General features: G+C 59.4%; 11 protein-coding genes and 1 non-coding gene across 12 annotated transcripts; 6 read left to right on the top strand and 6 right to left on the bottom strand.

Moving 5' to 3' along the window:
• Positions 1-49: 49 nt before the first annotated feature.
• On the bottom strand, positions 50-2476 carry SPBR_00239 (NAD+ kinase; the record flags this gene model as incomplete). Its single annotated transcript, XM_040758558.1, has 1 exon — positions 50-2476. The coding sequence occupies one exon, from the start codon at positions 2474-2476 to the stop codon at positions 50-52; it is 2427 nt and encodes an 808-aa protein (XP_040618844.1).
• Positions 2477-3172: 696 nt separating this feature from the next.
• On the top strand, positions 3173-4326 carry SPBR_00744 (replication factor C subunit 2/4; the record flags this gene model as incomplete). The annotated part of the gene is made up of 2 exons (XM_040759063.1): positions 3173-3285; positions 3360-4326. 2 exons carry the CDS (start codon positions 3173-3175, stop codon positions 4324-4326), a joined length of 1080 nt encoding a protein of 359 aa, XP_040618843.1.
• A 340-nt stretch (positions 4327-4666) lies between these two features.
• SPBR_01054 (uncharacterized protein) lies at positions 4667-5227 on the bottom strand (the record flags this gene model as incomplete). Its single annotated transcript, XM_040759373.1, has 2 exons — positions 4667-4817; positions 4884-5227. 2 exons carry the CDS (start codon positions 5225-5227, stop codon positions 4667-4669), a joined length of 495 nt encoding a protein of 164 aa, XP_040618842.1.
• A 385-nt stretch (positions 5228-5612) lies between these two features.
• SPBR_00849 (imidazoleglycerol-phosphate dehydratase) lies at positions 5613-6605 on the bottom strand (the record flags this gene model as incomplete). The annotated part of the gene is made up of 2 exons (XM_040759168.1): positions 5613-6025; positions 6104-6605. The coding sequence occupies 2 exons, from the start codon at positions 6603-6605 to the stop codon at positions 5613-5615; spliced, it is 915 nt and encodes a 304-aa protein (XP_040618841.1).
• A 299-nt stretch (positions 6606-6904) lies between these two features.
• On the top strand, positions 6905-7606 carry SPBR_00993 (60S ribosomal subunit assembly/export protein LOC1; the record flags this gene model as incomplete). Its single annotated transcript, XM_040759312.1, has 2 exons — positions 6905-7222; positions 7298-7606. The coding sequence occupies 2 exons, from the start codon at positions 6905-6907 to the stop codon at positions 7604-7606; spliced, it is 627 nt and encodes a 208-aa protein (XP_040618840.1).
• A 528-nt stretch (positions 7607-8134) lies between these two features.
• Positions 8135-9766, bottom strand: SPBR_00492 (alpha/beta hydrolase domain containing protein 1,3; the record flags this gene model as incomplete). Its single annotated transcript, XM_040758811.1, has 4 exons — positions 8135-8410; positions 8488-8602; positions 8706-8820; positions 8929-9766. 4 exons carry the CDS (start codon positions 9764-9766, stop codon positions 8135-8137), a joined length of 1344 nt encoding a protein of 447 aa, XP_040618839.1.
• A 1211-nt stretch (positions 9767-10977) lies between these two features.
• SPBR_00083 (uncharacterized protein) lies at positions 10978-14668 on the top strand (the record flags this gene model as incomplete). Its single annotated transcript, XM_040758403.1, has 3 exons — positions 10978-13532; positions 13605-13702; positions 13767-14668. 3 exons carry the CDS (start codon positions 10978-10980, stop codon positions 14666-14668), a joined length of 3555 nt encoding a protein of 1184 aa, XP_040618838.1.
• Positions 14669-15438: 770 nt separating this feature from the next.
• SPBR_09525 lies at positions 15439-15522 on the top strand. Its single transcript has one exon. It is a non-coding gene; the product is annotated as a tRNA-Trp (tRNA).
• Positions 15523-16725: 1203 nt separating this feature from the next.
• Positions 16726-18294, top strand: SPBR_00521 (solute carrier family 35, member F5; the record flags this gene model as incomplete). Its single annotated transcript, XM_040758840.1, has 2 exons — positions 16726-16938; positions 17017-18294. 2 exons carry the CDS (start codon positions 16726-16728, stop codon positions 18292-18294), a joined length of 1491 nt encoding a protein of 496 aa, XP_040618837.1.
• Positions 18295-18788: 494 nt separating this feature from the next.
• On the bottom strand, positions 18789-21804 carry SPBR_00142 (WD repeat protein; the record flags this gene model as incomplete). The annotated part of the gene is made up of 3 exons (XM_040758462.1): positions 18789-20374; positions 20647-21409; positions 21742-21804. The coding sequence occupies 3 exons, from the start codon at positions 21802-21804 to the stop codon at positions 18789-18791; spliced, it is 2412 nt and encodes an 803-aa protein (XP_040618836.1).
• A 552-nt stretch (positions 21805-22356) lies between these two features.
• SPBR_00195 (AdoMet-dependent rRNA methyltransferase SPB1) lies at positions 22357-25032 on the top strand (the record flags this gene model as incomplete). The annotated part of the gene is made up of 2 exons (XM_040758515.1): positions 22357-22521; positions 22591-25032. 2 exons carry the CDS (start codon positions 22357-22359, stop codon positions 25030-25032), a joined length of 2607 nt encoding a protein of 868 aa, XP_040618835.1.
• Positions 25033-25264: 232 nt separating this feature from the next.
• SPBR_00789 (pla2g4b) lies at positions 25265-26346 on the bottom strand (the record flags this gene model as incomplete). The annotated part of the gene is made up of 3 exons (XM_040759108.1): positions 25265-25815; positions 25892-26046; positions 26105-26346. The coding sequence occupies 3 exons, from the start codon at positions 26344-26346 to the stop codon at positions 25265-25267; spliced, it is 948 nt and encodes a 315-aa protein (XP_040618834.1).
• Between the last annotated feature and the right edge of the window lie 1606 nt (positions 26347-27952).

The following is a 27952-nucleotide window of genomic DNA, read 5'->3' as shown; positions in this document are numbered from 1 at the left end:
TTACACAAACGCCAAGAGCATGCAAACTTTACAAACCCACCCCATGCCTTCATTTGTCCCACTCCTTGTAGACTTTTTGCTTCTGCCGCGTGTTCCAGCCCAGCTTCCCGCTGATGCTGTTGACCCAGTCCTCGCTGCGCCGCCCGGGCGCCTGCACCGACGCAAAGGGGAACCGGCTCGCGCTGATGGTGACATAGTCGCCCGGCTTCATCTCGACGCGCTCGCGGCCGTCGAAGCTGGCCCACGAGCTGGTGCGCGCGTCGTACGGCACGCCCACGCGCAGCACAATCGTGTCCGGCAGGATAATGGGGCGGAACGACAGCGTGTGCGCGCAAATGGACGTGACGAGCATCACCGGGTTCTCGGGGTGGCACAGCGAGCCGCCGGCCGCCAGGTTGTACGCGGTCGATCCGGTCGGCGTGGACACGCAGATGCCGTCGGCGAGCACGGAGGTGAAGTGCTCGTCGTCGCCAAAGATTTCCGTGTAGGACATGGTCGGGTTGGGCCCGCGGTCGACGACGATTTCGTTTAGGATCTCGTAGGTGCCGTCCGGACGGTGCGTGTGCTCGTCGTCCTTCTCCTCGCCAATGAGCTCCTCGACCAGGTCGCGCCGCCGCTGGCGGCGCTGTGCTTCATCTTCCTCACTCGTAGCAGGCGCGTCGGGCTCACCCGGCGGCGAGGAGCGCTCCTCGCCCAGCGCCTTGGCGCTCTCCCCAGACGAATTCCCGCCCGCGATTCGTCCGGGGTGCGCGCTGGGCGCAAGCGGGCTGCTGCGCATAATAGTGGCCTCGAAGCGCAAACGCAGGCCGACAGTCACGCCCTGCGAAAAGGCCCGCGTCAGCATGCTCTGGTAGTCTTCAAAGTCAAACTTGGTGAGGAACCCGAGGCTGCCGAGCGAGAAGCTCAGCACAGGCGGCACGATGCGCTGGAACAGCCAGCTCGCGTACAGCACGGTGCCGTCGCCGCCCAGCGTGATGACAAAGTCAAAGGTGTGTGGGCGCACGCGGCACATGCCCTCGTCCCAGAAGCGCAGCCTCCGTGCAATGTCGTCGGGTCCGTTGCCGGCTGCCGCTGCTGCTGCCGCACCGCCCTCGCCAGCGGCTGCCACGTACAGGCCGTGCACCTCTCGCAGCAAGCCGGGCACGTCGAAGAGCTTGTTGCCCCGCAGGGACCGCTCCACGTACACGGTGTAGCGGATCTCGCGCTCCGGTGACATCAACCAGAGGGTCAGGTCGCGTGTCTTGGGCAGCAGGTCTTCGTCGTAAATCTTGGTCAACAGGAAAATGGTCTTGACCCGGAACCGCAGGCGCAGGCTGCCCAGGCGCCGACTCAGCTCGCGCACGCCCCAGGCCATCTCGCTCAGCTGCTTCTTGGTGAGAAGGCGGCTGTGCAGAATGTCACTGTTGATGCTGTCGGGGCCCCCTGGGCCCCCGTCGGACCCAACGCGGTCCAGCGGGCTGCCGCCAATGGGCGAACCAAGCTCAATGGACTTTTGTGACTTTTGGGAGTTTTTGGTTACGAGGCGGGGGGCGGATGTGGGCGTCTGCTGCGGCTTTGGTGTCGGTGTCTGTGTCCGTTGCTGCTGCTGCTGCTGCTGCTGCTGCTGCTGATGCTGCTGATGCTGCCGTGGTGGTTCGCGGTCTGTGTCATCCATCGCGTCGGCCGTGTCCAGCGGCAGCTGCGTGATGCCGCTCGCCCACTCGTGCTCGTCGACCTGGCCGGCTTCGCTGTCGCTGGTCACAGGCTCAACGATCGTATGCCGGCGACCTCGGGGCAGTGGGTGCTCGAGGGCCTCAATGTCGTCGCGGCTGCTGTTGTTGCTGCTGCTGATACCGTCCACGCCGCCATGTCTTCCGCCGCTGCCCTTGGGCTCAACCACCCGGTCCAGTCCCCGCTCAGCCGAGGCATCAAACACGCCGTGTCCGCTCGGGTCGCTTGCTGGGACAGCGGCCGTTCCTGTTGTGGCAGCTACTGACTTGGACACATCGATGCTATGGTGCACGCCGCCATTCTTGGCCCTCTGATGCGGCTCTTCGTCAGCATAGTCTTCCTCGTCCACGTCGTCGATGACGTCCCTCTGGTCGTGGGTGTTGAATGCGCGGTGTGGATGTTTGTGCAGATGCGGTAGCGATATGTGGTGCCTACCGCCGCTGCCGCCGCTGCCGCCGCCGCCGCCGCCGCCGCCGCCACTGTTACCACTGTTGCCACTGTTGCCCACATCCCGCTGGGCCTCGATCAGGTGGTGCACGATGCACTGCGCCTTGTCTGTGGATGGCGCCGGCGGTGGGTTCCTCCGCAGCCGTGGCGGCACGGCCTCGGAACTAACGAGGGAGCTCTTGCGGCGGTAAGGATTGGACGGATCAAAGACGACTTCGACTGCATTGTGGTCTTCGTCGCTGGCGCTTGACTGGCCGTCATGGAGGTCGTGGCCGTCGGGCCCGTCCTCGAAGGTAATGTGCTTGCTCAGGTCCGGCATGGTGCAGTCTGCGGGGGTGTCTGGGTTCGTGGATGGTGGTAGTGAGAGTGCTGGCGATAGAGGAGAAAGGAGAAAGAAAGGAGGCTTCTGCGGGGACGTTGTGCTCCCGGCACTCCCTTCCGAGTCGGTCCTTCCTTTCTCGGTTGCTTATGAAAGGCGTTTCGGCTTGGACGGGTCACGTGGAAACGCGGTCCTCGCGTGGTGTTATGGCGCCGAGACAGCGGCGCAAGCCATCCAAAATGATACGAAGTGACCGGTTCGTGTTGAAGAGCCGTAGGGTACGTCTGCGTTCGATTGAACTGTCCAAAGAAAAGATCTTTGATAAGAGGCTTTTTTCTATGCTGAAGCTTTGGTGATGTGGGGCATTATGACGCAGTAACAACTGGTTTTTGGAAGGTCCGCTCTTCTTTGTTCTTTTGGGCCAACCCAATCAGAATTGCTTATGTAATGCTTCCACGCGCTTTGGCGTCTTTTGGCGTTGTAGGGCAGGAGCTCAATTTCCAGGGCACTTGTCAGGCAAGCGCGTCTGGTCGCGTAAAGTGCCTTTTCGTCAGATTGCTAGTCAATGGCAGCGCCTCACGACAACGACGACAGCCCTCACACCACTTTTGCATTTCGGGCGACATAGCGAGCATCCACGTTGCGGCACGATTTCTTTGGCATTATTTTCGTCCTTTTTCCATACCGGCGCACACAATGCCTATTGCCGCAACCCCTCTCCCCGAAACGCCGGGCGAGTCCTCGACTTCGGCAGCCAAAAAGGCGCTGGCCTCGGCAGCCAACGGCACGCCCAACTACGAGCTGCCATGGTGAGTTGGGTTGTGGATCTGGGTTCTCTCGACGTCTCGACGCAGGTCTCGTTCCATGCCGCTAACTGCTCCAGGGTCGAGAAATACCGGCCGGTTTTCCTCGACGACATCGTCGGCAACACCGAGACCATTGAACGCCTCAAGATCATCGCCAAGGACGGCAACATGCCTCACATTATCATTTCGGGCATGCCCGGCATCGGCAAGACGACCAGTGTGCTGTGCCTCGCGCGCCAGCTGCTGGGCGACGCGTACAAGGAGGCGGTGCTGGAGCTCAACGCCAGCGACGAGCGCGGCATCGACGTCGTGCGCAACCGCATCAAGGGCTTCGCGCAGAAGAAGGTCACGCTGCCGGCCGGGCGGCACAAGCTCGTGATCCTGGACGAGGCCGACAGCATGACGTCGGGTGCGCAGCAGGCGCTGCGCCGGACGATGGAGATCTACTCGAACACGACGCGGTTTGCCTTTGCGTGCAACCAGTCCAACAAGATCATTGAGCCGCTGCAGTCGCGGTGCGCGATCCTGCGGTACGCGCGGCTGACGGACGCGCAGGTCGTCAAACGGCTCCTGCAAATCATCGAGGCCGAGAACGTGCGGTACAGCGACGACGGCCTGGCGGCGCTCGTGTTCAGCGCCGAGGGCGACATGCGGCAGGCCATCAACAACCTGCAGTCGACGCACACGGGCTTTGGCTTTGTCAGCGGCGACAACGTGTTCCGCGTGGTCGACGCGCCGCACCCGATCAAGGTGCAGGCGATGCTCAAGGCGTGCCACGAGGGCAACGTGGACGCCGCGCTGGACACGCTGCGGGAGCTGTGGGACCTGGGCTACTCGAGCCACGACATCATCAGCACCATGTTCAAGGTGACCAAGACGATGCCCGGGCTCAGCGAGCACGCCAAGCTCGAGTTCATCCGGGAGATTGGGTTTACCCACATGAAGATCCTGGAGGGCGTGCAGACGCTGCTGCAGCTGAGCGGGTGCCTGGCGCGGCTGTGCAAGCTCAACATGGACCCGAAGCTGTTCCCGCCGAAGCCGTAGGGAACGATTGAACGGTGGAAGGGAAAAGAGCATGGGAAAGAAAAGGGACAAAAGGGACTGGGAGATGGACCAGCATTGCGGCGTTTCACGGAATCTAGGCGGGACTTGTTTATCCGTTGTACTTTTGTTTTTGTTTTGCGATTGTCTTCCAAACTGGTAACCGGCTGGCCATCCTTTGTGCCTATGTACATCGTAAATGCGAGAACGAACAAAATGAGATGGTATTTGTGCAGTTGTGTCGGGGTGTGACGTGATGTGGATGTATTTGTTTGTGTGGCCTCGGCTGCGCCATCTTTCCAAGTTCCAAGCATCTCTGCTTCTCTCCAGCCCCCCCATCCCGCTACTTCTCGTCGTCCTCCTCTTCCAGCGCCCGCAATCGAGCATTGTGCCGTGCAATCCGTCGCTGCTGCCGCACATTGGCTTCGTACATTCGGAGTCGGCTGTCGGCCTCGAGCATGCTGCCGAGCACCATGCCGGACATTTGTATGTATCTGGCCAGTCAGTGGACACGAAGAAGAAGACGGAAGAGGCTGCCGCTCGTGGAGACGGCCACCTACACTTTGAACTGGATCGTCAGTCCCCGGTAGATGGGCGACATGGCCTGACCAATGCCTCCCAACAAGGCCATGGCCACGCCGTATTTTGTTGCGCCGTAGACGGCGCCGCGGACGGCCTCCCAGCCGGCGGCGTTGGCCTCGTCGTCGTTCATGGACGTGCGCATGGTGGGACGCACATATGCGACGGCTTGGTAAGCTTCAAACGTGTCGCACAGCTCTTTCGTCGCAGCCTTTGCGAGTGGCCTGATGGTCGCGTGTGCCGGGCTTTGCTTTTCAGGTGCGTGAATGCCGATGCGAGGCCGCTGGAGAGGGACCGCTAACGAGCGGCTGGCGGTCTGCGTCATAGCGGGGCTTATAGTATTACTGCAAAGCATAATACGGACAGCCTTTCAGAGAACAACGGACACAGAACAGCGAAAGTGTTCAATTGGGTTTTGTTCTTCGTGACAATTGAAAATTGCTTTCGGAGTCTTGTATGGTGAGAGTTGTCATGTATTTTTCTGCCCAGCTGTTGACGAGCTGCCGATGCATTCACACTTACTCGCCTTCTCATCAAGCCGAGACATCTCCGTTCTCTGCACTTTGACTTGCTTTTTCAGTCAGAGTTGCAGGGAAAGGTACAGTCTTTGTTCTCTCTGTTGGTGTTGTTTTCTTCTATTTTGGCTCGCTCTTGATTCTATGACAACATATGTATACACCCCAGCCGCCCACCCTACTTTGTGTCCTGCTCTACGCACTCAGCGTGCCCTTGGTGCTCGGAATCTCGCCCTCCTTGCCGGCCACCTTGCTCGTCGCCAGGCGCACGGCCACGGCCAGCGCCTTGAACGCACTCTCGGCCCGGTGGTGGTCGTTGAAGCCGCGCAGGCAGTCCACGTGCAGCGTGATGCGCGCGCCCTGCGCAAAGCTCTGCAGACAGTGCGGGATCATCTCGCAGCTGAGGTCGCCAATCTTTTCGCGCTTGAGGCCGAGATCGATCACCGCGTAGGGCCGGTTGGAGATGTCGACGACGGCGCGCGACAGCGCCTCGTCGAGGGGCGCGTAGGCCGAGCCGAAGCGGGCGATGCCGGCGGCGCTGCCCAGGGCCTTGTTGAAGGCGTAGCCGAGGGCAATGCAGACGTCCTCGGCCGTGTGGTGGTCGTCGACTGCAACGACTCGTTAGAGACACATATAAGATAGATGCCGTTGTGTTATTTGGGTGTTGTCTTTGCAGGACGACGTACTGTGCAAATCACCCTTGCAGGTAATCACGAGCGACCAGCCGGCGTGCTTGGACAGGGCGTGCAGCATGTGGTCCAGAAAGCCGATGCCTGTCTGCAGCAGGATGGTCTGCGACTTGCTGGTCTGCGCGGCATGGCCGCCGCCGCCGCCGCTGCCCTCGACCAGCTTGAGCACCCGCTCGTCCGTGTCCGGCGGAAAGGCGCCGCCGTCGAGGTTGAGGGCGAGCTGGATCGACGTCTCGTTGGTGTCGCGCGCGAGGGCCGCCCACCGGGGGGCAGACGATGTTGACGAGGCCATTGTAACGTGTGCGGTGCTGCGGCGTGTGCACGATGTGTCAATGGGAGAGTGTGCGGTGCGAATCGTGGAAACGTCAAGATGGGCGTCGAAGCGGTTCTCGTCTGCGTCGCCCGTTGCCGTTCTTGCGCCGTTTTCCAAGCGCACTTTTAGCGGGCGAGTCACAGCGCTGTCATTTGCCATGCCGTGGCCACGCTTTTCAGCTTTCATGGCGCCCGCCAGGGCGATCCTGGCCTGTATTTACACCCTTTGCGCTAGCCAATAGGCATGTTCAGCCGCTAAAGAAGGACCCACTGAATTTTTCCAGGCCTCGTTCAACTTTTTTCTTATCGATAACGCTCCGGCCTCTCTCACCTGCGAAATTTCTCTGCAGATTCTGCCGCCTACACCCTCATTTCCAGCCATTTCGACTTTCGACCACGAGAGCAACAAACTACCGCAACAACTGGACGACGACAACAACAACGACGACGACGACGACATTGTCAAATCTCCACAGTTCCGTCACAATGGCGCCCACGCGGACAATAAAAAACAAGCATGCGACCAACAAGTCCGGCATCAAGAACAGCAAGTCGTCCAAGTCGGGCGGCGGCCGCAGCTCGGGCGCCGAGGGCGTCGTCAAGACCAAGCGCGACAAGGGCAAGATCCCGGCCTCGCAGCTCAACAGCGGCCGCTCCAAGATGCTCGAGCTGCTGCAGCGCCGGCGCAAGACCCGCACGTACTCCGAGAAGGAGCTCGACATTCCCAAGCTGAACACCATCACGCCGGTCGGCGTCCAGAAGCCCAAGGGCAAGAAGAAGGGCAAGGTGTTTGTCGATGACAAGGTGTGTTGCATCCTCCCCTGGCATGCCACCATTTTTCTGTGGGATTCTGTGAACTGACCCCTCCCCCTTCCCCAGGAGAGCATGACTACCATCCTGGCCATGGTGCAGGCGGAAAAGGACGGCCAGATCGAGTCGAAAATCATGAAGTCGCGGCAGATGGAGGAGATCCGCCAGGCACGTCTCGCCGAGGCCGAGAAGAAGGAGTCGGATCGGCAGGCCAAGCTGGACGAGAAGAAGCAATCGCTGCGCAAGAAGCGGAAGCGGCCGGGCAAGGAGGGCAGCGGCGGCGACGACGAGAGTGTCGGCCACCTGGCTTCGGCCGGCACCAAGGCCGGCAAGCCCAAGAAGAAGCGCGTGTCCTTTGCTGGCGCCGCCTCGGAATGAGCGGCCCTATCTGGCCGGGGACATGGCCGACGGTGTCCTTTTTCCTCCTCGATTACGCCCTGATGATCTGACGATCCCCGGACCCGACACCAAACATGAAGCGCCGCGCCGAATCACCGACATCCAGCGGCGCACAACCAGCGACAGTGCCTTGGACAGACCAATTTGCAAGTTGGGACACACGCGAAACCCACGTTCAGCCATTCCGTGTTCATACTCGCAAGTTGCGGGCTGCTCGCATAGCAGGCGAGATCAGACTGCATTCTTTCACTAGCATCCAAATGCGTATGCAGCATACAACAAGCAGAACTGCACCCTCTTCAGCCACACAGGCCTCCAGCCGTGGTCAAGAAGCCCTTCCCTCAAATTCACCGTGTATATAGATACCCAGTAATTCTAGCTTTCATAGCAGTCTATCAGTGTATATTGTCTACTCCAAACGCACGCCTTGTCGTGTGTATCTATCGTCGCTATAGTGAAATGCAATGCAAGTGTACGTTTACATGCAGCGGGAGTATATAGGAGACATCACTCCTTGTCCAGATTTATCTGCATCCTCCGACGCAGAGGCTCAAAGCTGACACCCTTGCGCTGCCTGGCATTGACATCCAGCAGATCGCGCGGGATGGCGGCGAGGTCGACGTTCTTGGCCATAGTATGCAGGAACTGGGTGACCGGCTTCGCGTGCCAGCGTCCGCCGCCCGGCTCGAACCAGGAAAGGTGGCCGCCGAGGGACGTCGTGCAGAGGACGGTATAGGGATTGTGTCTGAACTCGCCGTACGGAATGGCCTCTTCGACGGCGATCTAAGGGCGGTTAGCACGACCATGGCGATAGGCGCAGTTCCACAGATCAACGGCTTTGCCCCGGTATGACGACGTACTGGATCATCCTTGGCCTGGAGGGCCAGGAAAGGAATGCGAATGTTGAGCAACGAATCGCATGATGAGGCATCGCGGTAGTAGGCTTCTTCAGTCGGATAGCCCCACGTTGGGCATCTGTGGAGAGAAAGGGAAAAGGAGCAGTTAGCACCGCACACCACGGCAAACATCCAGTCTTTGGTCGACCGCCAGTACAGGGGATAAATCGTTGTGAACGTACTGCACTTCACGGTCAAATTCGTAGAGCGTCGTAACCTTGTTGATGCGGTCCAAGTCGAGGTCCGTGTGCTTGAGGATCGCGTCGCGGTGCAGATTAATCAGCTTCTTCATGTTGCCTGCACAGATGTCAGCCTTCTTTTCAACGCCATTCGCAGTGTCTCCGACGGTCACACTTGCAACGTCACCACTGCTGCTGCTACATGCCATCCGCTACCGCCACTTACTGCCCATAACCGTCTCGTAGACGTGGCGACCCATGAACGAGTGCTGCAGGAACTTGTTGGACACCTGCAGATCAAACGGGTTGCCGACCACCACCGCCGCCTGCAGCGGACACGCCGCGCCCTCCTCGCCGACGTAGTTGGTGAGGATGTTGGCGCCCAGCGAGAACCCCAGACCAAACAGCGGGCGGTTGGGAAACGTCTTCCGCGCCCACAGCGCCACCTGCCGCACGTCCCACGTCGCCCGCGCGTTGAACAGCACGCCGCTCGTGATGCTGCTGCCCGCACAGCCGCGCGCGTTCACCACGGCAATCTCCCACGGCAGGTCGTCGGCGTCGAGGAGCGGCGCCAGGCAGTGTCGCAGATACACCTCGTGCGAGCCGCCCGACAGCCCGTGCAGCACCAGCAGCATGGGCCGCGTGTCGTCGGAGGCCATGCCGGCAAAGGCGGCGTCGTCGGCAAAGTACGACGTGCGCGGCGGCAGGGCAGCGTCTCGCTCGAGATGCTCGTCGGCATACGGCGGCACGGCAAAATCGACGGCAAAGGTGCCCGTGTACAGCGCGTGGTCGGCGTTGAAGATGCGGCGCTTGTAGTGGATGGCGGGCGCTCTCTTCGCCACGGCCGTCCACATGGTCTGCAGGTGGCCGTTGAAGAGCAGCGGGTTGAGCTGGCAGGCCGGCGTGCTGTCGCGGCAGATCTGGGCCAAGTCCGTGGTGGCTTGTGCTGCGGTGCCATTGCTGCTGCCTTCGGCCGGGCTCGCTCCCGCTCCTGCCTTTAACGGCAGCTGTAGCGGTGAGGCTGCATGGGTGAACTCGACGCTGGCACGGCCGAACCACTCCATGACGAAACGACGAGACGAGAATCGGGGGTGAGAGTGAGACAGTCTAGACGTAGGACGTCGAAGTAGTTTGTAAACGGGCCGCTGGAAGCAGAGTAAACAAGCAAATTGTCACCAGATGATGCAGTGCAAGCCACCGCGATGGATAAAGCAAATTGTCGACAGAAGAGACAGCTCCAGGCCGTTCTTTTTTTTCCGGTATTTCTCGTGTCCGTCTATTTTTCTCCTTGAGCTCCATTCCAACGTGGCAAACCTCGCCGTTGTGGGACGACCGCGGATGTCCAAAGGGACCGACTCCGTGGTGAGTGCAACTGAGCCTCGGCACACTTGGTAGCGAATAGCTCCTATCAATCAGTTAGTGGCCTGTACGCTAGACGCTGTAGGCAGTGTTGCAGTATTCCGTGTTGCAGCGCCTGTCGCAGCCCGTCACACTGCACTAAAGTTTAATCCGATCTGCCAGGTCCCGCGCCTGCCCCACCCAAAATGCAAAATCGCTCGAAGACCCATTTTTGTCGAGGTCCTCCAACGTCAAAAATGACCTTAGTCATCCCGCGCCACATTCTGCCCAGCCACAGCGCATTGGTCGCGCCTGTGACCCCTGTTCCTTCTGATTCTGGCGCAGCACCGCCTAGAGAATAGCCCAAAGGCTCCTTCCCCCGGGTGGAGTCCTCCCCCCCGTCCGTCCCATCGTCCATTCCCAGTCCGGGCGCCTAAACAAGACACAACCACCAAACACACACACGACCTCCGTCGTCCCTCGTCTCCCCTGTCCGCGACACAACCCCGAGCGCATCCGCTTTCTCTTGTCATTCAATCCGCTCGCTTTGCGCAGACACCGTGTTCCTCGCCCTCGCGCACGGTCGCGCCGCAGTGCCTCGTCCTCTGCAGCCACCTGGCCGCCTTCGCCCATATCACAATATCACACTATCATCACCACCTCCACCCCCTCCACCACCCCATCACCACGTCCCCTTGCCACGCGCCCGGCTCGTCATCGACAGGACCCTGCGGACATCGATTGCCGCCGTCAATTGCCATTGCAGCTGTGCGCGCATCCCGTCGGGCCAGCCTCCGATCCTGATCGCGTCTCCTCTGCGCGTCTACTTTGCGCGTCGAATCTGCGCGTCCAACTTTTGCGCAGCACGACTGCGTCTTCCTGCACACCCGCCCTCCTTTGTTCTCCTCGACCGCCGTCCTCTCTATATGCAACGACCATGAGCGGCTCACTGCCCCCCGGGCAGCAGGCCTACGGCGGCCAGCACATGGTTCCCGGCGCTGTCCCCATGGGCTACTCGCTCAACGGCCCGCAAATGGCAACGAATCTGGGCAGTCCGATGGGCATGGCCAACGGCGGCGGCCTCGGCAACGGCGGTCTCGGAAGCCCCATGAGTGGGCTCGGTGGCGTCAATGGCGTTAGCGGAGTGAACGGCATGGCCGGTCTGGGCAGCCTGAACGGCATGGGCGGCCTCGGCGGCGCGGGCCAATATCAGAATCAGAATCAGAACCAGCACCAGCCGCACCAGCCGCACCAGCAACACCAGCAGCACCAGCAGCATCAGCAAGCACGCCCGCTGCCATCGCCGCAGTTCTACAACCAGGGCCTGCCGCATCCGTCACAGTACTCGAGTCCCAACCTGCTGCACTCGCCGCTCGGCCAGCTGCCGCAGCAGCATCACCACCACCAACCCCACCAACCGCACCAACAACAACAACAACAACAACAACAACAACAACAACAACATCAGCAGCCGCAGCACCAGCGCTTCCAGCCGTCGCCCCAACAGAACCACATGCAGTTCCCCGTCCCCGTCCAGCGCACGCCCTCCATGACTTCGAGCAACGGCGGCTCGTTTTCCTTCCCGCACAATGGCATGTCGGTCTCACCGAACCTGTCCGCGCCCATGTCCATCCCGGTGCCTGCGACCATGCCGTCCCCGACCGCCAACCAACTGGCGAGCCCGCTGCAGTTCCTCCCACAACAACTGCCGCAACTGGGCCAGCAGCCGCCGCCGCAGCAGCAGCAGCACCAGTCACCTCGCTATACCACCCAGCCGCAGTCGGTGCCGACCATGCAGCTGCAAATGCCCATGTTCACGGGCGCGTCGCCAGGACAGCAGTCACAACACCTGCCAAAGCAACGGCAGCAATCGCAGCCCCACCAGCAGCCGCCGCCCAAACAACCAAATTCACAACCTTTGTCACAACCTTTGTCACAACCACTGTCACAATCCATCTCACAACCCTCCATGCCACACTTTTCTCCACTCCCGCAACACATCCAGCCGTCACAGCTGCTCCAGCACCAGCCGCTCCAGTCGCCACAGATGCACCAGGTGCCGCACGCGCACAACCAACTCCAGCAGCAGCTCCAACGACCGCAGCCGTCGCCACGGCAGCAGCACACGCCGAAACCGACGAAGCCGCCCAAGGCACCGAAACCGCCAAAGCCGTCCCAGCAGGCCAAGAAGCCCATCTCGCTGCCCGACCCGTCGTCCGAGCCGATGCACACCACTCTGCCGCCACCGCCAGCAGCCGCATCGTCTGCACAGCCGCAGCGGAAACAGTCCTCCATCACACCGTCGCCCATGCCGAGTCCATTGCCGACAAATAGCCCCCGCGTGTCGCCCAAGGGTGCCGTACAGAAACCGCCCAAGTCGTCGGCTGCGGCTGTTGCTACAGCTGGTGCTGGCAAAGCGGCGAGTATTGCCGGTGGGAAGGCCGGTGCAGGAGTCAAGGCGCCACGCAAGTCGAGTGTCAGTGGTGTGGGACCTACCATGGCCAGCGTGAAGCCGACTGCCAAGCGGACGCCGGGCGAGGCAGCCGCGCTACTCGTGTGCGTGGCCGACGAGTGCCTGGCCAAGGCGCAAGCTGCGGCGCCTGCACTGGCCAAGTCTCGAAACGAGGCCCGCCTTCGAGAGTACTACAAACTGCTGGCGACCGGTCTGGGCTGCCTGGACACGGCCGTCCGCACCTTCAAGTTCCCGCCGCGCATCGAGGTCAAGATCAAGATTCGGTACGCGTCCATTCTCAGCACCGAGACGGAGAATCTGATGGAGGCCGAGACGGCGCTGCAGAGCGCCATTGCGACCTGCGAGAAGCATCGCCTGGCCGACCTCAAGATCTACGTGCAGTTCCTCTTCATGAAGGTGCTCTTCCGCCGGAAGCCCAAGGCCGCCCTCATCTCGATCCAGACGCACATTGCCGACTGCTCCGACCGCCGCCAGACCTACTGGACCTACGCCTTCCGCTTTCTCAAGGCATCCTTCTACTTGCAGAGCGGCAGCCCGGCCGATACCCACGCCCTCGAGAACCTCCACGACATTGCAGTTCTGGCCGAGCAGCGGGGCGACCACGCCGTCTACGTGCTCGCTTCGCTGCTCCAGGCCCTGTCCCTCTTCCGCACCACCGAACCCGACGTCGTCGAGCGTGTCCAGACCTGCATCGCCGCCGCCTCCAAGTACCAGCTCGACGCGTCTGTGCGCATTCCGCAGCTCGAGGTGCTGTGGCTGTTGTTGGACCTGACGTGCAGTCTCTACCAAAAGGAAAAGGCCCTGACCGACAAGCTCAACAACCTGCAGACACGGCTCGAGGAGCTGAAGGAGTCGCCACAGTGGACGTCCGATGCCAGCGAGCTGCTGCTGCCCCTGCACAAAGACACGCCGAATGCTCACACCATCAGCGCCGACACGAGCGCCGTGCTGCAGCCGGGCGAACCGAACGACTTTTTGGTGCTGACCAGTTTTAGTAAAGTGAAGGCATTCGTCTTGGGGTGAGTCCGCAACGGCACTGTGCTTTTGCTTCCCGCTACGTTTATACACGACGACAACTAACCTTTTTCTAGATTCGCATACTCTGGCTTGACACTCTCACCAAAGCAGCAGACCAGCGATCGGAAGAGCATGGACTACTGGACGGAAGCGCTGAAGATGCTGTCACAAAGTGAGTGTACCACTCTTGTCCTCTGTTCTCTTCTTACAGTGACCACCTCTAACCGTCTCTCTAGGCGCCTCGAGCAAACCATCTGCACCCGTCTTCTTGCACGAGGCCATTGACGAGTCCCGCTGGCGCGCCAACACATCGTCGTACGTGCTGGTCCTGATGGGCCTCCATGCAGCCACGCACTGCGATTGGACCAAGGTCCAGGACTGCATCAAGAAGCTCGAGACGCCCACGGCCGAAGCGAACGACGGGCCGCTCGACGTCCTGGCGCTCTACCTCAAGGGTGTCTTGAAGCAGGGCCAGGGCGAGCTCAACGACGCGCTGCATCTCTTTGAGGATGCACGGCTGGTTCTGCCGGACGTGACGGACGGATCGCCGTCCAACAATCTCTCGAGTGCCGGCCCGGCCGCCGCCGCGGCTGCTGCCGCGTCCGCTGCCGCGGCCGACGAGGGCCACATGCGCCAAGAAGTCCAGCTGTTGGCGGCCATGAACCGCCTCCTGATCATGCAGCTGCACCGCCTGCGCGATGAAGGCAAGATCAACATGCTCGTCGAGCAGCTCAAGCAGACGTGCGTCGGCCACCCGAACCCGGAAATCAAGACGGCGTACTCCCTGGTCATGGCCGCCATCACGACGGAGCCGCCACTGTCCATGCACGACGTCAAGTCGCACATCCAGCAGGGGCTCAACGGCTCCACCGTCAGCGGCAACGCCCAGTGCCTCAACATTGCGCTCAACACCATGCGCTACCGCCTCTTTGAGGGGGTCGTCGGCGAGCAGGCCCTCAAGAGCGCCAAGGCCGGGTCGACCCAGGCGAAAAAGAGCGGCAACATTCTGTGGATGAGCGTCGCGGACGGCATGCTGGCGGACACGTACGAGGTGCAGGGGCAGACGGCGCAGGCCCAGCTGGCGCGCCAGGCGGGCGTGCAGTACACCAACGAGTCGTGGGAGCGGACGCAAATATAGGCGTGAAGCGTGAAGCGTGAAGCGTGAAGCGTGACCGGCGCGTGTGTGTGCAACGACCTGAGAGATTGCTTGTTCTTGTTCTTGTTCTTATTGTTTTAAAAAAATTTCCGGGACGGGCAATGCCTTCAACGTTTGGCTCGATAGGCAGAAGCGAGGCGACGGAAGTCATGATTACGAGGCGCAAATTATTATACACACACATTTTTTTTTTTCGGGAGAGGACAAAAGAAAAGACGCCAGGCGAAAGCAAGAACCAGCCGGAGAGACGACAAAGCGAGAGGAGACGCATGATACCACGAGAGGTAGATGGGCGTGGGATCTGTATATTTTATTCGCGGGCTACTTCGGTTTTTGGGCCTTTAGTTTTGATTTTGTCGAATACCATCGTTTTCTTTCATCCATGCTCCAATCTTGCCCGATTATATTTTCGTTTCTTTACGAATATGGCTTTCTTCTGTTCTATTTGCTCATGAAAATGTTTTCTTTTCTTTCGTTTAGGACGAATTTCAGACAAAAAGTAAAGAAAGTCGTTGGACGCCATCATATCGTTATATTTGCAACTGGATAGAACCCAATGGAAAAAACCCAAAATAAAAAAAAATAAAATAAATAAAATAAAATGATACTTCTCAACATACAGCGTTGCACTTTGTACTGTGTTAATTATATCGTAAGTTAAATTTACGTCGTAAGAAGTGAACGAGGTTCGTCACTAGCGCCGTAGCTATTCCTTACTTTATATAACCACTTAAGATCGTCCTTTCTTTAACGGACCAGTGGCGCAATGGTAACGCGTCGGATTCCAGTAAAATGGTGCTTCCCGAAGATTGTCCGTTCAATTCGGGCCTGGTTCAAAATATGTTCTTTTTTGGCCTTTCGACTTTGTTTTATATTTTTATTTACGCGTTCATGAGAGTTACATTTTTACTCCTTCTTCTTCTTCTTCTTCTTTTCTACCTTTTTTTTTTTTTTATCTTCTTCTTGTATTCGCAACAACTTTCGTACCTATTCACTTCATTCTCTGACCATCCCGCAACGTCCACGTCAGTGCCTGAAACAAAAGACAAATGAAAACCCTGGAACACTGCAACCTTGGAACCCTGTCCATGATTCTTGTGACAGCTATGCGGTCGTAATGGACAACGCACACTGGAGCATTCCCGGCGTCCCCCGAGTTTATGCTCCTTCTCGGGGGCACACCTAATCTGGTCTTGTGCCTCGTCGCACCCAATTGTGGCGGATGCGCCCTATAAGCACGCTGTGAAGCAATGGAGAGGTCGCCGAAAGCTGTTGGCCATAGCTTCGTGGTATGTCGTAGGTCTTACTTCCTGCTGCACATGGCGTTGTCGGTGGCGCCTTTGATACACCTTCCGTTTAGGTCTGGCGCGGAAGCCAAGAGCCGCGGGAGAGCGCCAAAGGCCCCATTGTTGCGCCCTAAAGCGCCCTAAAGCGCCCTAGAGGCTGCTGACTCTGGGGTATTACAGGGGACCCTCCTTCGCTCTACTCTTCGAACATGATAACGACGGTGACACTCTGCGCGCCTCACATGCTCACATGTCCTCTTTCAACCGACGGTGAACCGGCTGGACTGCAGGTCTCCGTAACGTCGTCCGAACCCTTCTTTCTGCCATCTTGATCTGTTGTCGCGTGCCATTTGTCGACGCCCTTGTCCTCTTCCTCCTGATCATGAAGCCTTGAACACGCAGTAGTCGAGATCCCCGACACAGAGGCTGCGTCCACTTACTGGTCTTCGAACCGTCTCCCGCATGCCGTCGCGTTATTGTCTGCCAGCAGCGTTCGCCCTGATTTACCCGGCGCCCACGTCCTCAGCATATACGTTGACGGGCGTCTACTGCTATTCATCTCACTTGCCTCCTTCCTGATTAATCTCGGCAGGGCGCTCTTGCTGGAACGTTGTGTCTCATACTCCGCACAAGGCAGCAGCGATCGACCTGCAACGGCTCTTGTTCTTCCTTCGCCGATCACAATAGCGGCCAAATCTACATCCTGCAACTCTCCTTTGCCAACTCGTTGTACACACGATACACAACGGCGAGATGACATCCGACACGCCACACGGCGCCGGCGTCGGCCACAGCCGCGTCCAGAGCGACTCGCCGCTGTTGGGCGGCAGCCCTGCTGCAACACCTGTCGCTTCAGCAGGATTCCGTGCCCGCATCGGCTTGGCCGGCGTGGCGCGTCGGACCCTCGGCATCAGCATGCTCATGGTCACTGTTTTTCTCTGGACTGCCTCCAACTTTTTGGCAAGCGTACGTCTTCTGTTGTCTGGCGTCGGCTTGTCGTCCCTGCGCTAGGATCGCGTTCCTGCTGACAAAACCCCGCTGCAGTTCATCTTCTCCGACAATACATATAGCAAGCCGTTCTTCATGGTCTACCTCAACACGTCCGTCTTTGCCCTCTCGCTCATCCCCATGGGCCTCTCCTTTTTGCGGACACACGGCGCCCGCCACACGAGACGCGCTCTCTACAATCTGTTGGCCGAGCTGCGGCAGGACGTGCGCGACCAGGCGTCGTCTCTAGCCCGGCGGGGCTGGACGTCCGGGCGCCGAAGGGAGGAGGATGACGCCGCGAACAAGCTGCTCGAGGACGGCGAGGGCGTCGACGGCAGCGTGCGCCGACGGCACCGGGGCGCGTCCAATGCGGGCCTGCTCCGTGGCGAGGGCGAGGGCGAAGGCGAGGGCGAGGGCGGCCACGGCAGCGGCTGTGAGCACGACTCCGACTCCGACGTCGAGGCCGCGGTGGGTGCGGAACCGGAGGCCCCGCCACCGGGCATGACCGCCAGCATGATTCTGGCCGCCGGCGGCCGCTACGACAAGCTGACCGTCCGCCAGACCACCTGGCTCAGCCTCGAGTTCAGCATGCTGTGGTTCTCCGCCAACTACCTCGCCGTCGCCTGCCTCGAGCACACGAGCGTCGCCAGCGCCACCATCTTCACCTCCCTCAGCAGCATGTTCACGCTGCTCTTTTGCGCCGTCTCAGGCGTCGAGGGCTTCACGCTGCGCAAGCTCGTTGGCGTCGTCGCGTCCGTCGTCGGCATCGCGCTCGTGTCGTCCATTGATCTGTCGGGCAAGAGCGACGAGAACCGCGGCCAGTTCCCGCACAAGTCGCCCGCCGAGATCGCCGCGGGCGACGCCATGGCCCTGCTGAGCGCCGTCGTCTACGGCGCCTACGTGACCGTCATGAAGCAGCGCGTCGGCCACGAAGACCGCGTCAGCATGCCGCTCTTTTTCGGCTTTGTGGGCCTGTTCAATGTCGTGCTGCTGTGGCCCGGCTTCGTCCTACTGCATCTGACCGGCGTCGAGCCGTTCGAGCCGCCTCCGACCAACCAGGTCTGGGCCATCATCCTGCTCAACTCGCTGTCGTCCTTTGCCAGCGACCTGTCCTGGGCATACGCCATGCTGCTGACGACGCCGCTCGTCGTGACGGTCGGCCTGTCGCTGACCATCCCGCTGTCCCTGGTTGGCGAGATGATCCAGTACAGCAAGTACTCGAGCGGCCTCTACTGGGTGGGCGCCCTCGTTGTCGTGCTCTCCTTTTTGTTTGTCAACCACGAGAGCCACGAGCCAGACGAGACCCTTCTCGAGGAGGATCCAGCCACACGTTAAGTCGACGGCCTCACGTTGATTTATTTCTGATACGATTTACTTTTTTGTTTTTGTTTCTATTCTTCAGTTTCTTCAAGACTTGGACATTGCGGGCGTTCTTTTGGATGTTTTCGCCTTTTTTATTTTCGATACTCATGATAGCCATAGATATCTTGCGTTTGATGAATTTCAAAGCTTTATAAAAGTTGATCTACCATTGTATGGACGGCATGCTATATATGCTAAAAACAAATGCGCGCTCAACCATGCGCGGAAGCCGCTATGATGCAATGAATACGAACGGACATGTGGATGGGGAATATAAAATGCAACCGTATGAAATGGTAACGAGGGCGGAAAACAAAATGCCGGAAGCCGCGATCCGTTTTGCCTGGGAACCGAATAATAAAAACGGCTTCCATATGAGGAACCAAAACGCCAGAGACACAACACAAAAACGGTATAACCAAACGACAAGAAAAGAGAAAAAACGAAACAGGAAAAGCAGTGGCCAATCACTCTTCCTCGCACCATTCGTCCACATCGTCCTCCCAGTTCTCCCCCATGTCGGCCCAGCTTGACGCCCACCGGCGGCCCTCACCCTCGCCGCCACTGCGGAGAGCCGCCGCCTTCTCCTGGTCCTCGCGCCAGCAGCGAATGGCATGGTCGTCACCGACCGAGACGAGACTGCCGTCGTGTGTCCAGCACACGGCGCCGACCTCCTTGTTTTCATGGCCACGTACCAAGGCGGTGCCGTTGCGCACAATCGGAATCGTGTCGACGAGCCGGCCCGGCACACTGGACATGCTGTTGGTGCGGAAAAGGCCACCAGGTCGTCGGGGCGGGCCTGGCATGCTGGTGGTGGCTGAGGCGGCAGCAGCACCACCCCCATTGTTGTTGGCATCGCCGTCCGCCGCCACAGGACGCGGCAGCGAGCTTGCTCTGGAAAAGGGCGGCGACGTGAAGATCGGCGCCGGTGCGCTGTTGTCCAGACCGAAGACGGGGCCGCGGTCGTCGTACTGCTCGCCGTTGCCCAGAAAGTACCGCTCATCCGTCGGGAACAAAAGGGCACAGCCATCGCTGCTGCCCACGGCCAAGAGTTCGGGCCGGCCTTCCTTGGCAGGCCGCACGGCCGTCTTGACGTAAAACGACGTGGCGTGGAACTTGTCGTGTCGGAAACCGTAGAGCGGCCCGAGGCCCTCTTGCACGATGCCATTTCGGCGCCTGGGATGGTCGTTGCCCTTGGACGAGAGCTCGGGTGCGGAGCCCAGAACAAGATGCGAGGTCGAGTAGGCGTAGACCGTATTGTCTTTGCAGAGGCCGTACAGCCGAGCACCGTCGGTGCTCAGACTCATAGAGGACATGCCAAACGGCCGCCACTGCGAGTGGCTCTCCGGCGGCGCGGTAGCCGAGATCGGGTTGCTCGCTTTTTGCCGCGACGTGTGCACGCTGCGGATGTCCCAGAGCTTGATGGACGCATCGGCCTCGCAGGCTGACAGAAGTAGGTGCTCTTTGCCCGCTGGCAGGAACTGGATGGCGGTCACAGACACCTCGCCGACGCGGCCAGGCTCCTCCCACCGGGTCGTGACATCGGCTGCCACGGCGGCCTGCATGGCCTTGCGCATCTGGCGTGTCGGGCGTGTCGTCCGCGCATGGGCATCAAAGATGCTGTTGACCACACAGCCCTGGCTGATCTTCTTCGGCAGGCTGAACTGAAGACCGTGTGCTCGTTCTTCGACTGCAAATTCCTGCACCGGGCCGCCTCTGCAGCGCAGATCCCAGATCTTGACGCTGCCATCCCGGCCCGATGTTGCCAGGACGTTACCCTCGCCTCGGCCCGGCTGGAAGCGCACCTGCTTGAGCGAGGCCGTGTGGTGGTCGAGGATGGAGATGGGCGTCTGTGTCATCATATCAATGACCTTGCCGGTTTGATCGCCCGATGCAGTGGCTAGGAGATAGTCGTCACCCGAAAATGCAAGATCGATGACTGCGTTGCCGTGTGCTGGGAAGGATATGTAGATGTCGCCAAAACTGGTGGATTCCTTGCCGTAGTTTTCCGCGCTGGTGTCGAGAAGCCGAACTCTTCCTTCCTCGTCGCCGACTGCAACAAGTCCATTCGCTAGAGGGTATGTTAGTCACCTGAAAGAGAGAGAGGAGAACGCTGAGAATCAAATAAGAGAGGCTCATACTGTTGCAAGCTGCAGCACAGAATGGAATGCACCGGCCGTTCGGGACATCGTTGCTGGAACAATAGTGAAGGTCGTCGTGAGAGCTATAGAAGCTGGCAGTCTCAACTCTCCAGTCTAAAATACCATGTTAGTATACGCCTACTTGCTAACAACGCAGCAAAATATATACTCATAGACAGCGTACCTGCCACAGGCCGGGGAAGATGGTGGTTGCCAGCCCCGGATGGCATTCCATACTCCCGCTGGAGAAGCTGGCCAGCAAAGCCACGTCCAGACAGTGGCATCGTCCTCTTGAAAGACGGTCCAGAGAACGGCAGATCCGGCTCGCCGTCGTCAGACATGCTGAACTCGTCCTCGTCACATCCCGACTCGGGCTCGTCGACAAGGGCGGGCAGCGGTGACGAAGCCAGAGGGCTCAGCAGCATGGAAGCCACGGCTGTGTGCGATACGGGCTCTGGCGTGGCGGCATCGTGAAACACAGACGCGGATCGAAGAGGCGACGTCTCGGGCGTTTGATGGCCCGTCTTGCGTCTTTTCGTTGTGCGAGGCAGGGGACTAGCCTCATCGACACAGCGATTGCTCTTGTCGCGGGCTGCCAGCGGGCTCGAACCAAAGTGCAGTGGGCTGCTGGACGGATCCAGGTTCCGGTTCAGAGACCGGGCGGTGAGATCTCGGAGCGCCCGTCGAGCGGCACTGGGATCGGCTGACACGCGAGACCGAGGGGTGAAGAAGCGGCGGAACTTGCGAGGGGTGATGGACGGCTGGCGGCGTTCTTTCCCACTTGCATCGGCAAAGGACGGGGCCGCCAGCCGGGGTGGCGAGGACATCAGCGCGGCATCATCGCGAGATGTCAGGACAGGGTCGATAGCAGACGGAGATTTGTTTTCTGCCATGATCCTGCCCTGCCACAGCAGCACCACGTTGCATAAAGCTGAGGATGGAGGTAGCTGAGCACGGTCAGGGTATAGAAGTAGTCGGCAAGGTGAGAGTCTGGGGAGGCAGATGAGGATACACGATTGAGATAATGAGGTCAAGATGAAGAAAGGTTGAAGAACGAAAGATGCAGAATGGACGAAGCCGAAGAATGCAAGAAAAAGCAAGGGCGACTGGCCTGGAGCACGGCGAGCTTTCCAATTAACGCGGCCGACGCTTGGCCACCGCGGAAAGTCGTGTGGCGGGGAAGGCACGACCAGGCATGGCGCCTATGGGGCGAAGGTGGTTCTGGCAGGGAAGGAACGCGATGGACACGCGCTCACTTTACGATGTCGCGAGCACTTACAGCGTGAGCCAATGAGAAGGCGCCATTTTGACCAAGCTCCTGCCTTTTGCGGGTCGCCGCCATCGCAAGGCGTCTCCGGCCAGGGCGCTGTACTGCATGCAATCTACGATTCTGGAAAGGGAGACAAGCCCAGTGACGGCTGAAAAGAGGGAGGGCGGACAATTCCCTGCCAAAGAGCGAAAGGGCGACAAAGCAGCTCGTCGAGCGTCGAGTCAACAAGCTTAGTCATTTTCTAGGTAGCGGTCCATCGCGATTTCCCGAAACGCTGTTTGGTTTGGGCAAGCACAGTGGCACCGCGTTGCCCCACTTTTATTTCTCGCCCGCGTTTATTGGCGGTGAGCCGATAAGATAAAAAAAAAAAACTGGCAGAAGGTGCGGGAGCAAATTTTAGGTGCAACGGCCTGAAATCTAATAGCGAAAAAATAGAGGCATCACCAAGCGACAAAAGTCGGTCTTTTCACAACGACCAACGAGGTGCATTCCCACGCCCTCGCACCGACGATCACATACGAAAGCCGATACACTATATAGCGACATCCGAAGCGACTCTTCTTATCGACATATCTCACACAGCCATTCGTCGGCACTCTCGCTCCGCCCGCGGCCGCCGTCAAGATGGTTGAGAAGAAGCATGGCAAGGGCCGTCTGGACAAGTGGTACAAGCTGGCCAAGGAGAAGGGCTACCGAGCCCGTGCCGCCTTCAAGCTGATTCAGCTCAACAAGAAATATGGCTTCCTCGAGAACAGCAAGGTCGTCCTCGATCTGTGCGCTGCGCCAGGTGTATGTTTCGTCTATGCCCTGTTTGTATCATGTGCATTTGCGTTTTCTGTTTGCCTGCTAACAAAGTAGTCCTGGTGTCAAGTGGCCGTCGAGACCATGCCTGCCAACGGCATCATCATCGGTGTCGATCTGTCGCCCATCAAGCCGATCCCCAAGGTCATCACCTTCCAGAGCGACATCACGACCGAAAAGTGCCGCGCAACGATCCGGCAGCACCTCAAGAACTGGAAAGCCGACACAGTCCTCCACGACGGCGCCCCCAATGTCGGCACGGCCTGGATTCAGGACTCGTTCAACCAGTCCGAGCTGGTGCTGCAGTCGATGAAGCTGGCGACGGAGTTTCTGGTCGAGGGCGGCACCTTTGTCACCAAGGTCTTCCGCTCCAAGGACTACAACTCGCTGCTGTGGGTCTTCAACCAGCTGTTTGCCAAGGTCGAGGCCACCAAGCCGCCGTCGTCGCGCAACGTGTCGGCCGAGATTTTCGTCGTGTGCCGCGGCTTCAAGGCGCCCAAGCGCATCGACCCGCGCTTCCTCGACCCCAAGGCCGTCTTTGCCGAGCTGGCCGACCCGACGCCCAACAACGAGGCGCGCGTGTTCAACCCCGAGGTCAAGAAGCGCAAACGCGACGGCTACGAGGAGGGCAACTACACGCTGTACAAGGAGATGCCGGCGAGCGAGTTCATCCAGACAACGGACCCCATTGCCGTGCTGGGCCAGTACAACACCCTGACGTTTGACCAGCCCAAGAACGGCGACGTGGCGCTGGCCGCGCTGGCCAAAATGGTCGAGACGACGGACGAGATCCGGCGGCTGTGCACGGATCTGCGCGTGCTGAGCCGCCGGGACTTTAAGATGCTGCTCAGCTGGCGTCTGCGGGTGCGCGAGCGGTTTGGATTCCCGACGAAGAAGACGGCCGCCAAGCCGCTGTCGGAAGAGACCGCGGCCGTTGACGACATGGACGAGGAGACCAAGATCGAGAAGGACCTGCAGGAGATGCGGGACCGCGCCAACTCCAAGACGAAGCGCAAGAAGCGGCGCGACAACGAGCAGAAGCAAAAGGAGATTGTGCGCATGCAGCTCAACATGACGGCGCCCATGGACATTGGCATGGAGCAGGCCGACGCCATGGGCGAGGGCGCGCTGTTCGGCCTCAAGAAGATGGACAAGACGACGGCCCTGCAGCGGATCGCGCGCGGCAGGATGGCGACGATCAACCCTGAAAAGACGGTGACCGCGGCGGAGCACGACGACAGCGACAGCGGCATCGGCTCGTCGGCAGAGACGGACGAGGACGAGGACGACGAGGACGACGAGGAGGACCGCCTCGAGCGGGAGCTGGACGGCCAGTACGACCAGTACCAGGAGCGCCGGGCCGCAGTGGACGCCAAGCACAGGGCCAAGAAGGCACGCGAGCACGGCGACGACGCCGAGTGGGAGGGTGTTTCGGCGGGCGAGAGCGACATTGAGGACAGTGACGGCGACCTCGAAGAGGACAGCAGCGACGACGACGGCGACGAGGGCGAGACCACCGCTGCGACCAAGTCGCTCCTGACGGACCTCGACAACAGCACACCCAACAAGAGCGGTCTGTCCAAACGCGCTCAGGACTTCTTCAGCCGGTCCGAGTTCACCGATATTATGGGTGACGTAAACGAGCTTGAGGAGGAGGAGGAAGAAGAAGAAGACGACGAAGACGGGGAGGAGCAGGATGGCGAGTACGAAGAGGTACAGCATGCAGAGGAGGTGGAGGAGATTGAGATTGACGAGAACGATGAGAATGAGGATGAGGATGAGGACGAGGACGACACTATGCCTACGAAACAGGAGGTCGGCTCGGACAGCGAGGACGACGGCAACTTTGAGGTGGTCAAGCGCAGGCCGGTCGGCGACGAGGACGACTGGGAGGACGAGGACAGGCGCCGTGCTGCCGCCGACGACAGCGTCGGCGTGGACATTATCACGGCCGAGATGATGACGCTCGCGCACGATCTGGCGCTGGGCCGCAAGACCAAGCACGACGTCGTCGACGACCTGTACAACCGCCGCGCGTTCCGTGACAAGGACGGCCTGCCCGACTGGTTCCTCGACGACGAGTCCAAGCACGACAAGGTGCAGCGGCCCATTACCAAAGCGGCTGCCGACGCCATCAAGGAGAAGATGCGTATGCTGAACGCGCGCCCGATCAAGAAGGTGCGCGAGGCGCAGGCGCGCAAGAAGTTCAAGGCGGCGCAGAAGCTCGAGAAGCTCAAGAAGAAGTCGGAGATGCTGCTGGCGGACGAGGGCATGACCGAAAAGGAAAAGGGCGACTCCATCAGCAAGATGCTCAGCAAGGCCGCCAAGAAGAAGCCCCATATCCCCAAGAAGGTGGTCGTGGCGCGGGGCTCCAACCGAGGCATCCAGGGCCGACCCAAGGGCGTCAAGGGCCGCTACAAGATTGTGGACCCGCGCATGAAGAAGGACACGAGAGGTCTGAAGCGTGCGGCCCAGCGGGGCAACAAGAGACGCAAGTAGATGCGGCGCGGCCGCGTTTGTATTTGCCGGGTATCTAGATTTTCTATAGCATATGTATTCGTGCATTTTTTCGGCGTTGGCATTTTGTACTCCCCCCTTTCCCCCATAGACTCAAAAAGTTGCTTCTTGTCTCCTGCTATTCTTCTTTGCTTTGGTATACCGCCTTGACGAAGGACGTCAAAGGCAACAATGGCCCTGTGAATTCCATATCGTACCTGGCGTTGTCAGCGTGTCAGCGGGTGTTGGCCACAGTCTCGCACAACCGTTCGTGGAGAGAACCATACCAGTAGTTGACGGCAACGCAGACGCCTTCGTCGGACGCGGATTGCGACACTTTGTGGTACCACATTGCCGGAAGGTAGAGCATGTCCCCTGGATGCAGCGTCACCCGCATCGGCTCAGCCAAACTGGAATATGGCGTTGGGTTGGCGCTGGGTGCGTCTGGGTCCCAGACGGCAAACGGGACACGATTGTCAGGGCCGTCAGCCTCCTCTGGAGCCAGCGTCAGCCCGCCGTCGCTCCGCGCATAACTGTACTGCGGCAGAGACTGCTCATTGACACAGGGCTGGCACAGCGGAGGCAGCAGGACAAAGTGCTTCTGGCCGAGGATCTGCACGTAGATGTTCTCGTAGTTGTCGCGGTGCATGGCCGTGACCGAGTGTGAGTTGCCAATCCACAGATTGATGGCTTCAGGCGCACGCTGCAATGCAATCCGCGCAAACGGAATGTCCTTCTGGACGTGTGCAAAGACAGAGGCATACTCATGCCTCAGATTGTCGTTTTCTACCGCATGGCGTCAACACGGCGGGCCCCCTTGTCTGGCATGTCACATGGATCGATTCGAACGGCCGGCACTCACGAGTCTGCGCATAACGGGTCTCAGCGCCTTCCGGCAGCTGGCCCTTCTCCTGCCTTACGACATAGTCGAGAAAGTCGACAAACGTCTGGTCCTCTTCCCACGGCTTGGCAAACACGGCATCACCGTCCGGGCCGGGCGTCGGTGCATCCGCGTATCTGCAGCACGGGTCAGTACAAAGATCACAGGCGGACAGGCAGGGCACAGAGGACGGACCCATTCGGCGTCACGGCCACGTTGACTGTATGGTCGGCGAGCGTTTTGCGGAGAAACGGCACAGACCAAGTCTGCGCGGCCGGCCAGGTGGATGCGCCTCCCCGGATGACAAAGGGCGTGTTCCGGGCGACGTAGCGCATAAACTCGAGCGGGCTGGGCTCGCTGCCCCCGTCGTCGAGCTCGTCGATTAGGTTTCCATTGAGCTCAAAGTAGCTGGTGATGAGCTCGGCGACTGGATCCATGACACGGCGTTGTGTTGGGCCGTCGAGCAGGCTGTCAATCAAGGCAACAACGACGGCATGCGCTTTCCCGAATGGTAGTCAAAAATGGGAGCAAGTGCGCCCGTAGTGGGGCTGGGCATCGCGCCTGCCGCAGGAGCTTGCACAGAGCATTACCTGACGAGTAATTCGTACTTCTTCCAACGGAGATCGCTCGATGGCGTCACAACATGCTTGGCTTTCCAATGTGATTTATCTGGGTGATTGAATACTTCGTACACTGCGTCAACTCAAGGCTAGACCAGATTGCTGCTGTAAAAGAGTTGCATCGAATTTCCGACTGCCTCTGGAGCACCTTCCCTGCAACTGGGAAATGCCATTCGCACTTTCCCATCGCATTGGGATAGAAAATCGATCGGGAAGGAGTGGCATGGCTCTTTCCTGTCGCGGCACTACCGTGCGTCTGACTCGATTGTTTACCCCTGAATCCCCATCCCATCGCCCGCCTTTTGGCCCATGCTGCATTCTTGGTCTGTTTCGTATTTTACAACAGCTCCTCGTCTTCACAAGTGCTCTTTGGTCCACAACGTCCAGCGACAGCCATCTCGCTTAAACCTGCCTCTGTTCAGACTAGCAGCAAGTTCGCTCTCCGACTAGCAAGTATCGTGTCGCTCGCCACCCTTGCATAAACCATTCTGCGGATGTCGCACAGCAAAGAGACGCACGCATTGGGGCCCGTGGCAAGGACGACGACGACGACAGCTGCCCAGGGGCCGCCTGAGTTTGTTGTGGATACGACTCCTGGACACACACTGGGCGGCTGTTTCACGCTCTGCCTTGGCCGTGTTTCGTTTTGAAGTGGCTTGAGTTGAGACGAGTCTGAGCCCATCCGTCACGAGCGCCGGCGACGACTGGCAGTGCTTGCTTCTCCAGCATTCGATTGACTCTTGTGAGTTGTTCTTATTTCCTTGGACTAAATCAAGCATGTAACATATTATTTGTGGATTGCTAGGTGGATATCCTGGCTTCAAGAAGCCGCGCGTTGCCGCATTTGTCTGCCAATATATGCAGCATTCCCTCCGTTTCGTGTTTCGTGGTGTCCAGGATTGGCTCTCTTAGTGGTCAGATCCATTGTCCCGTCACACCACCCTAGTGTGCTTTGACACTATCGGGTTGTACGGTGTACCATCGAAAATTACAAAACCCCATCTTCTAAACATGGTTTTCTCTGGCCGCTGCGACGACAGCTAACGGTTCCTGCATCCATCCTGCACGACTTTGATCATCCAGCAGCAGCGGACGTCGTTCGACCACCAGCGTCGAAGCTGACACGCCGAAATCCGCCAAACACAGCCATAAGTTGCTCAAATAGCACACTTTCCCTCGTTATTGGCGTTTCCCCCTCTGTCTTGATCAAGTTGGACGACGCCAGTTCCTCATCGCCGATCACCATTAGAGCTACGCTCACGAATAGCAGGGGCTTTTGGAATTCTGTTTGGGCGTTTGTGAGCTAGCGTGTGCTCTTCGGATGACCAGAAGGCACCACAATTTTCATTACCTCGAAACGCGGGGACCTCCAAAGCCCACGCGAAAACGAAGGCAAGATACCAAAGTGCGCTCAACGGCCAAG

The sequence above is a fragment of the Sporothrix brasiliensis genome (assembly GCF_000820605.1).
Source record: "Sporothrix brasiliensis 5110 chromosome Unknown Cont19, whole genome shotgun sequence".
NCBI classification, from domain to species: domain Eukaryota; kingdom Fungi; phylum Ascomycota; class Sordariomycetes; order Ophiostomatales; family Ophiostomataceae; genus Sporothrix; species Sporothrix brasiliensis.
The sequence above is the reverse complement of the archived record's forward strand: the minus strand, read 5'-3'. Positions and strand labels throughout refer to the sequence as shown.